Genomic DNA, 8843 nt, shown 5'->3' with positions numbered 1-8843 from the left:
GCAGGAAGAGGCAGCAGCAGCAGCAGCAGGGGCGGCACTCAGGAATCAAGGAAGAGGAGATGAGATGTTCAAGGGAAAGCTCTGGATTACAATTCAGAATAGAGGAGAAGGCCCCCAGCTCGAGTGGGAAGGAGACAGTGGGAAGCACTTTCCAAGCCAAATAGTGGGAGTTACTTCCAGGGCTCGGGCACTGCTGGGGTTGAGCAGCAGACATTGTGCCACCTGTCCATCCCCCCACCACACACTGTCATGCCCTCCAGTCAGTGCCATTGCTTGTAATTATGGCAGAAAAAATGCAGTCTGTGCAGCGAAGGGCGGCTTGGGGACTTGAAGTGGTCATGTGGCGATCCCAGGGGAGTGCAGAGTTAATCCATCTTCGACAGGCAGGCAAGGCTGGGGAGGCTGTGAGTGGGCAGGAAGAGTCATGGTAATGACCAGACAGACTTACGGTGACAGTGGCCAGTAAATCAGGTAGGGTTTGTAGTGAGAAGTAGGGGTGGGGCTGATCAGAGGGGGAGTTGTGGCAGGAGCAGCAAACTCAGACATCTCCCTTACCCTTCCACCCCCCAACTCTAACTCCTAGCTTTGGAATAAGGAGGGGAGCAGGTGGGAGGCTACAACAAGGCAGAACAGAGGAAGGGCGTGGATGGCCGAGATGAAACCAGTTAAGTAGGAAAAACAAGGGATGGGGTTGCCCAGGGAGCTAAGGCCATACACGAAGGACTCTTGGGGCCAAAGTGAGGAAGTCCAGCAAAGTGAAGGCGGACTTTGGGGGGCAACCAGCACCAGGGCGATGACTAACTGGTGGAGAAACCAGCCGGGAACAGAGAGGGAGGTGCCTGCAGCATCTGCATCCCCCACCCCCAAGCACAGTCCCGTGCAGGCAGAACCAGCCCTCCTTGGAGGGGAGGCAGGCTAGGGTCAGTGAAACCATCTATCTCTCCCTCCCTCTTTCGCCCAAGTCTAGTGACACTAATTGGTCTGACGCCTCTTGTTAGTCACACAGACTGATCCTGGATTGTCACAGTGCCACCATGGAGTGAGCTGTGTGATTTATGTAAGGGGGGAAGGTGCCTCTCTGCCCTCCCGGGGCTGTGGGTTCATTCATTCTGCAGTCCCTGCTTGTAACAGGAGCTGCACAATTTCCCCCAACTCTTCTTTGAGCCCCCTCTTGAGCAGCAAGCAGCAGCCCTGGGAGCCCGGCAGGGGCCCAAGAGCTTGCACAGGCTCCGATTAAACAAACCCTCTTTTCTCTCCTCTGCTTTGAGTAGAGCTGCCTCCCCTTCACCTCTGGCTCAAGCTGTTTCATCCAAGCCAGTCTCAGATCACAAAGCACTGAGGACAAACAGCAGCAGCCCCAACACAGAGCCACACAGGCATTAAAAATATGTTTATCTTTAATGATCCAAGATTCTGCAAGACACACTGATATACCCAGAATTGGGTGGAAATACAGCATCTCAGCAGTGCTGCTGCCAGCCTGGGGGTGGGGAGCTGGATGCTGGCTGAAGGACCCCCATGGTGAAGTCGATTCCAACCTCACGGGAGCCTCAGTGCCCTATCTCCATGGAAACCAGCCTGGCACTGGGATGGGGCCGTAGGGAGCCTGCATGAACATCTCTGAGAGGTATTTCCCATTAAAAACAACCACAGGTGCCCACCCCCACCCCAAGCTACTGCCCAGCTCCCCCTCCTCTCTGTGTTCTCGGCCAAGATAAAGGAAATGGGAGTGACCACGTAACGACAAACAAAAGCAGATTGTACCTCCTATTAGGGAAGAAAAAGGAAGGGAAAGGGTAGTTAGGGAGCTGCACTTCCAGCTCAGAATTCTGCCAAGACCCTAGAGCGGCTATGGCAGACAGTGATGCATGACTGCCAGAGGGCAGCGCTACCCAAACCCCTGGAGGTACCCTTTGTTACTGCTGGGGCCCCTGCTGCTGTGGGGGAAAGACGGGTCTTCAAGGCTGCTTCCTGCCATCTAGCGCTGCCCAATGTTTGGACCAAAAGGGGATGGCACCTAGGATGGCTCTACAACTCCATACTCAGTACGAAAAGAGGGCTCCCAGGATCTCAATGTGGTATCAGGGATGAGAGGCCCACACTCCCTCCTTCCCACCCTGCTGGACTGTCAGAGCTCTGAGCTAGGAAGAACTCCAGGGAAGGCCAGGATGAGTGGGGGAAGGAGACAAGAAAATGGTCTCCAACTTGGCATCAAAACAGAGTAAGTTCAAAGAAACAAAACCTTGATTTTTTTATAGCAGGTTCTCCTGGCCAGCTCATGACAGCAGGTCTCCACCCACTCAGGGATGGCCCAATAAAAAGTTGGGCAAAGCAAGGGCATGGCTACCCTCAGGGCAGTGCATGGAACTCAGAAAAGTGAGTCTACAGGATGCAGGAGAGAACAGCAGAGCCCACAGCTCTGCCACTCTGATATGTCCTCCATCAGTCCCACGTGCCCTAGGCACTGACCTCATACCTGCCTCAGGAGCAGCTTCCTTCAGGCTGAGTCCTGGCAGGGGAAAGTTCCCAGGCAGGTGTCCCAGAAGGAACATGAGTGTTCTCTGCAGGGCCCTGCCTGAGCTCTTCAGGGGATGGAGAGGAGGCCACCCACTCCTCATGCCAGGTGCAATGCTCCCCAGTCCCTTTTCAAGAGGGGGAAGAAGCCAGCGCTGTGGGCCCCAGGTGGCCCCATCTCAGGAATGACAGGGCATTCTGCAGGGGTGGCACACTCTGAGGCTCTTAGGCCCTGTGCATCTGGATGAAGGAGAGGACGTCCTCCTTGGACAGCTTGTCCTGGTCCTGGGGCTTCTGGGAGTCATGCACACGAATGCCATCCCCCCACTCCCAGAAGAGCCGGCCATAGTAGCAAATGCTGGGGAGGAGAGGGATGGGAAAGAGGTCAGGACTGCACCCAGATGGCACAGGGTCATGTGTTCTTAAGGGTGTGGGGCGGAGGGGTCTGTCAATGACTTTAGTTGAGGTTCTTCCCCCGGCAGGCAAAAGGTACCCGGTAGGCCCTAACTCCCCTGCCTCCCAGAACCAACTTTTCCCAACAAACAGCTGTTGCTGCTAATTGCATCCAACTGGATTCCTACAGTGACTGATATTCCTGGCTTATCTGTCTGTGCTTCTCTAATATACAGTATTAGTAGTGTGGTGACAGAAAATGTCAGTGGCTAATTACAGGCACATTAGGGCTGCTGGGGAAGCCTATGACCAACAGTCTGACTAATGGACACCGGGTCCTAATGAGGGACAGCTGGGACCTTGAGTGCCAAGGGGCAGGGCTGTGGGCCCTCAGCAGGTTCCCACCATCAGGCCAGTGTTGGAACGTCACCGAAACGTGGCTGCTCCATGGGGTGGATACGCTGCCCAGATGGGCCTTCACAGCCAGGCCCGTAACCATTAGCAGGTCCAGGCATCGTGCTTCCCTCACCAGCTCTACCCAGGTCCAGCCACACCTGCAGGGGGCTGCCATCCCCACAAGTATTCTCAGGCCTGTGCTCAGGGGAACCCCTGCATGGGCAACAGTCTCAGGACCCAGGGTGTGCCCCAAGACAGCTGGCTGGCATCCTGCAGGAGTATTTGAGGCTGCTAAGGAGGGCAGGCTTGGAGGAGAGCTACTTACTGAAATGGGGCAATGGAGTCTGCAGGGAGGTCAAAAGTAGAGTCCTTGGTTTTCTTGTTGTAGAAGAACTTCTTCTTGAAGCTTTTGCTGAATCCCATAGTCCAGGGCTCTGATGGGAGGAAGAGGGGATGAAGCCCAGAAGGGACACAAAGCACTTGTGGAGGACAGGCGTGTACCTTCCTCCACTCCTGGTGGTCCTATTCCTGCCTCCCACCAAAAGCAAGCAGGGAATAGCCCGTGAGGCAGCAGCCTTCATCACCAGCCCAAAGGGGCTCCAGGAGAATGACTACGCGATGACTTCTTCTCAACGACCCCACCCCAGTCCTGCCAACCCTCCATCAGGGTAACATCTCTAGGACTCTGACAGATGTAGGACTCTGTTAGCCAGAGCGCTCTGAAGAAAGGGGGATGCAAATGGACAGAAACCAAGCTTGACTTTCTGGATCTGCTGCTGTCTACTGAGAAGGCCCTTTTCCTGCCATGAGAACAACACGTGTGTGTGTACAAGTTGAGCTCCTCTCCCTATTGCCTAACCAACTCCCAGGGCCCACGGAAGAACAGAAGAGGCTCAGGGAACACTGTCCCCTAACATATGCCTCAGAGAAATGCCAGCCTGGCTGCTACCCACCTTAGCTGGGAGCCCTTCGCTCTGGCTCAAGTAGGGTCTGGACCCATCACCTGGCGAGGAGAGGGGAGAGGGGAGGGGATGGCGGGAACAGTCCCTCCTCACCCACCATTCACTGTCCTGACGATGTAGAGGCCCATGGGTACAAAGTGCCGGTCATCACGCCCTGTGTAGCTGAGCTTTGGGGTGCCACTGGAGCCCTTGATGATCTTCATCTCCAACCTGATTTCCCCGAGAAGGTACGTGCATGAGAGAGAAAAGGCCCTGGCTGATAAAATTAGTCTCTGACTAATAAAATCACCCCAACTGCAGTATCTGATCCTGGTTTGACTTAAGATGAAACTGAGGCACACAGCCGAGTGGGTGGCCATGCTGAGTTTAGAATTCAGGCCCTGAATTCCCACTCAGGCAGAGGAGGCAGGGGAGTAACAAATGACCCTGCTGTGTCACTGCTGCTTGAGGGATTTCAGGGTGACACCAGTAAGGGTGAGATCTGACACCACGGGTGCCCATGGCAACACTGCAGCCACTGAAGAGTTAATGTAACCTCTACATAAGCACACCCAGAAGGAGACTGAGATCTGTGAGCACCCGCACACCACTAAGAATATAAGGACGCATTTATGCCCCTTCTACCCCTCCAGGCTCAATTTCTCTCTCAGCAGCGGGAGCTGGGATTTATGGTATTTCAAGCAGCTTGCTGCTCTGCCCCTCGCAGGGCCCATCGTAACTATGACAGCATCAATGAGCCCGTATTTCTGCCTGACACAGCCCGCCTGGCTCCCTCCTGATAGGATGCTGAAGCAGCTGTCAGCTGGGGGACTCTTGACTGCAAGCAGTGCTGCAGCGAGGCAGATGAGGTGAGGGGACTGCTGGAGGCAGCTCACCACCCCCCGCCCCCGACCCATCTCTATGAAACGGAGGATGACTATAGGACACGGCCGCACCCCCACCTCCTCTTGAATCTGAGCTTCACCGGTCAAGTCACTCACCTGACAAAAATCTTCTCCATCTCTTCCAGTCTGTACACCTCCTTCACCCTGCGGGTAGAGGGACAGAGACAAGACAAAGGCTTCCTGGGGGACATTCTCATCCAGGAGGCAGCTGGGAGGCAGGAGACTGCACTTGACCTTGGCTTCTGCCCCAGGCCCTCCCTGAAACCACCCAGCCCACCGGCAGCGAGGACACCAAGCCTGCCAACATGGCTGTTCTACACAGACAAGCCGTGGGTTTCAGAGCTGCCAAGCACCTCCTCAGGCCTGCGTCAGGGCAACTGGGGAGTGAAACTGGATACTGAAGACAGGAGGGAGAAAGAGGAAGAAAAGTCTGGCAGACAAAGATGTCTCTGTCAGCATTCCCACCCCCAAGTCATCTTCACCATCACCAGAGGGCAGAAAACAAAGGAGTAGGCTCTTGCCCAGGTCTGTCCACATGGATTTTAGGCCTTCCATAACAAGTTACTGCTAAACAGTCCTAATAGTCCTATTACCCACAGCAGGTGGGGAAACCCTAACAAGAATGCAGGGCTCTTGTTTGATGCCCATGCTCAGCTCTTGGGGGCCCTGAACATGTCTTTGGAACTGCTAGTGGGGAACGTTCCCAGAAATCCAGCAACCAAACCACAAGCAATGAAGGCAGGGTTCCCCCTGGGAGCTGTCTTTCAGGACCTAGCAGACAGGACACTTTAAAGTGCAGAAAGAAATTCCTTTGAAACTTTCACATGCCATCTATAAAGTGCATTCTCAATACTGGATTTAATTTTAACTAAGTAAATTTATGTTAAAAAGAACAAAAACAATGTGGATAAAGTGTAAATAGATACCTCAGTCTCCAGCCGCATGAAGCTCCCGAGAGCAGGGCTAAGCAGTGCCCTTTGGCAATAACCTCAGACCTCAGCCTACCCTGGAAAAGTGTGTCCTCCATCTGTCTCCTCCTGACTCTGTTCTCTTCCTCCTTTCTCTCTCAGGGTCCTGGAACTTTCCCACTATCTAACATTACAACAACCCTGGCCTCCTTCTCCCTCAGCACTGGGGGTCCCATTCCCTCAAACAATCCTCCTCCTTTTCATGTTCAAAATTCCTATTCCCTCAGCACCCATTTCTTACCTGAAAAAAAATTAAAAGGCCAGGTAATGTGCTAACAATGCTCAAGTGGGAACGGGTATTCATGAGGTGGGCTGGCACTCCCAGAAGCACGTGCATCCTAAACAAGGATGCCTTAACCCCTCAGAATGAAGTTCACCCACTGCCAGGCAGGATGGGGAGATGCTCTGGGGCAAGTCACCTACCTAGCACCCCCAAACAAACTTCATGGCAAGAATGGTCTTGTCTCTAACACCCACTTGCCTAGTGCCCTCCACTGAGCCCTCCTGTCCCTCACTGGACGGGAGCAGCAGGTACTGGCCAGAAAGAAGCATGGAGGGTAGGGACCACATGCTCACCTGATGGGATTCATGTCGGGCCGACTGGGCTTGGAAACAGCTTTCACAAATTTCTCGGCAAGCTGAATTCTACAATCCAAACAGTCTCTCTCAGAGGCAAGCCAAGGATGCCTCCACCAGCACCCCTACCCCCAGGGCATTTTCACAGCTCCAGTAGGAGAACCTTCTGAATCTGCGGCAAGACTGCTCTAAGAGGCAGCACCCATGTCCCCCAGGAAGCCCGCCCTGCCCTTCTCCACCGACGTCTTTATTCATGCCCCGCCCCTGTGGATTCTGACCTCTAATTTCACTATGTTGGTTGGTTTTCCTGAAGTGTGCCTTCAGCTGTGCTCAGTCACTTCCACTAGAACTTCAAGTATCATCTTTATTGTATGTGTCTGCCCTGTCACCCCAAAGCATGGACACTACAGTGCACCCACTCAGATGAGCAACTTAAATGGGACCACTCAAGCACAGGATATTTCTTCCAAGGAGTACCCCCTCTACCCGCAAGGTCACCCTCTTGCTCAACCTTAACATAAATACCTCAACCTGAGCAGCTGTGGCAAAATGGAGTGTGCTAGTATCTCTGATAACCAGGGCCCAAGCCCTAGCAAACTCTGAAGTGGCAACTCCAATTCTCACCCTGACTTTGGGACCAGTCAGTGGGTGGGAGGGGGAAACTCTCAGGATGTCAACAAGCAGAGAAGGCCTAGATGAGGGGCCACACCTCGGGAGGCCGCTGTCCTCCCAAGCTGCCCTGGCCTACCCCCACCCTCCCTACCCTGGGGCCCAGGTCAGACCGCTGGTTAAAGTGCTGCTCCCGAACGTCGGTGCCATTCAGCACAAGGACATCGAGGATGTGGATGGCACTGATCTTCCTCTGGGCCTTCCCCTGGAGGATAAGTAGGTACACTGCCCACTCTGCCAGGTGTCAGCCTTCAGCCCCCACTACCCACCATGGCATGCTGGCTCCATTCTGCCTACAGCTGGGGGAAGGGTAGGGGTCTAAATGCAGGATATTTTTCTTGTCTCCCTCCCAGCTGCTCCTCAGCATCAGACTGGCCTCGGCTTCTGAGCAGGGTAAGATCCAAGGCATTGGGTGATAAGGCCCCTCGAACCTCAAACCCAGTGAGGCTGCTGCCATGGCACTCCAGCCAGGATCTGGCTTACCCCCCTTGCCAGCTGCTCCTACTGACTGTTCTGAATGTCACCATATAGATTTCATACTCATGGCTCCTGAGAAACAAGTCTCTTGTTTCCCAAGGGATCTCTGGTCAAAAACTAAATCAGCTGCTAAAAAATACCCAGTAGACTCACCAGGGCCCTCAATGCACAGAGACAATCGAGGTCTCCTCTGACGCACGGAGACTGCGCTCCTCCTTACCTGAACCACTGTGGCTTAGAGCAACTGCTCAGGGAGGAGTCATTATAAACCCTTACCCCAGTCCTGGGCCCTGTCAGCCACCACACAATGTAACCAAGTTAACTCAGGGCAAAAGGCCAGGTTCAGCAGCCCCCTAGTCCCCTAGCTGCAGGGCCAACACCTGAGCAGAACCATCTCTGACCTCCCCTTTCAGCTCATGCACAATTTCCACAGATAGCAGAGTGTCCCGGGGCAGCTCTGTCTTCAGGTCTAGCTTGATCCAGCGGTCTGACTGGCGGCCATCCCACGTGTAGATCTGGGATTTCTACAGGCAGAGAGAAACAGCCAGGTAAGGAAGGCATGGAGATCGAGGGATAAGAGGCTTACTTCTCAAAAGAGCTTTTAGTTGGCAGCTACAAACTGATGGGACTGGGAAATGTCAGAAGAAAATGTCTATGAGAGATTAAATCCATTATACTTTAGTGATAGTGATAGTAGTGTTCTCCAGTGCCTCAGCAGAAGAGAAGCAGAGATCTGGCTCAGCCTTGGAACGGGTGCAGGGCACCACTCAAAAGACCTAAGTCCATAATTAGCGGCCCTCAAAAAAGATCCAGTTTCGTATATGTCTAAGGTGGGTTTAGTGAAGAGTCCAGAGAGCAGAGAAGGAGAGAGTAAGTAAAATGAGAAAAAGACAAAGTGTGAGAGGGTACAAAAGAAGTAACTGAGGAAGACAGGATCAAATTATATAGAAACACAAGTCAAGAGTTGAAAGAAAAAGCAATGACTTTACCCAGTTAAGTAAGAT

The 8843-nt window shown here is 53.5% G+C and overlaps 1 protein-coding gene across 5 annotated transcripts in view; it reads right to left on the bottom strand.

Moving 5' to 3' along the window:
• Nucleotides 1-47: 47 nt before the first annotated feature.
• Nucleotides 48-8843, bottom strand: part of CMTR1 (cap methyltransferase 1) — a 49780-nt gene continuing 40984 nt past the window's right edge. For 2 of the 5 annotated variants that reach the window (XM_009451173.4, XM_054685752.2), the window contains 7 exons: nucleotides 8241-8363; nucleotides 7476-7567; nucleotides 6694-6762; nucleotides 5246-5293; nucleotides 4363-4475; nucleotides 3629-3737; nucleotides 48-402 (listed from right to left, as the gene is read on the bottom strand). In XM_009451173.4, coding sequence (XP_009449448.1) covers nucleotides 366-402; nucleotides 3629-3737; nucleotides 4363-4475; nucleotides 5246-5293; nucleotides 6694-6762; nucleotides 7476-7567; nucleotides 8241-8363 — 591 coding nt within the window. In that variant the 3' untranslated portion in view covers nucleotides 48-365. Of the gene's footprint in view, nucleotides 403-1379; nucleotides 2873-3628; nucleotides 3738-4362; nucleotides 4476-5245; nucleotides 5294-6693; nucleotides 6763-6971; nucleotides 7568-8240; nucleotides 8364-8843 lie in introns of those variants that run through there. The other 3 variants (XM_527377.6, XM_009451174.4, XR_010157994.1) reach the window with 2 other exon arrangements.

Source organism: Pan troglodytes, chromosome 5 (genome assembly GCF_028858775.2).
Source record: "Pan troglodytes isolate AG18354 chromosome 5, NHGRI_mPanTro3-v2.0_pri, whole genome shotgun sequence".
Classification (NCBI taxonomy): domain Eukaryota; kingdom Metazoa; phylum Chordata; class Mammalia; order Primates; family Hominidae; genus Pan; species Pan troglodytes.
Note: the sequence above shows the minus strand (reverse complement) of the source record. Positions and strands in the feature narration are given on the sequence as shown.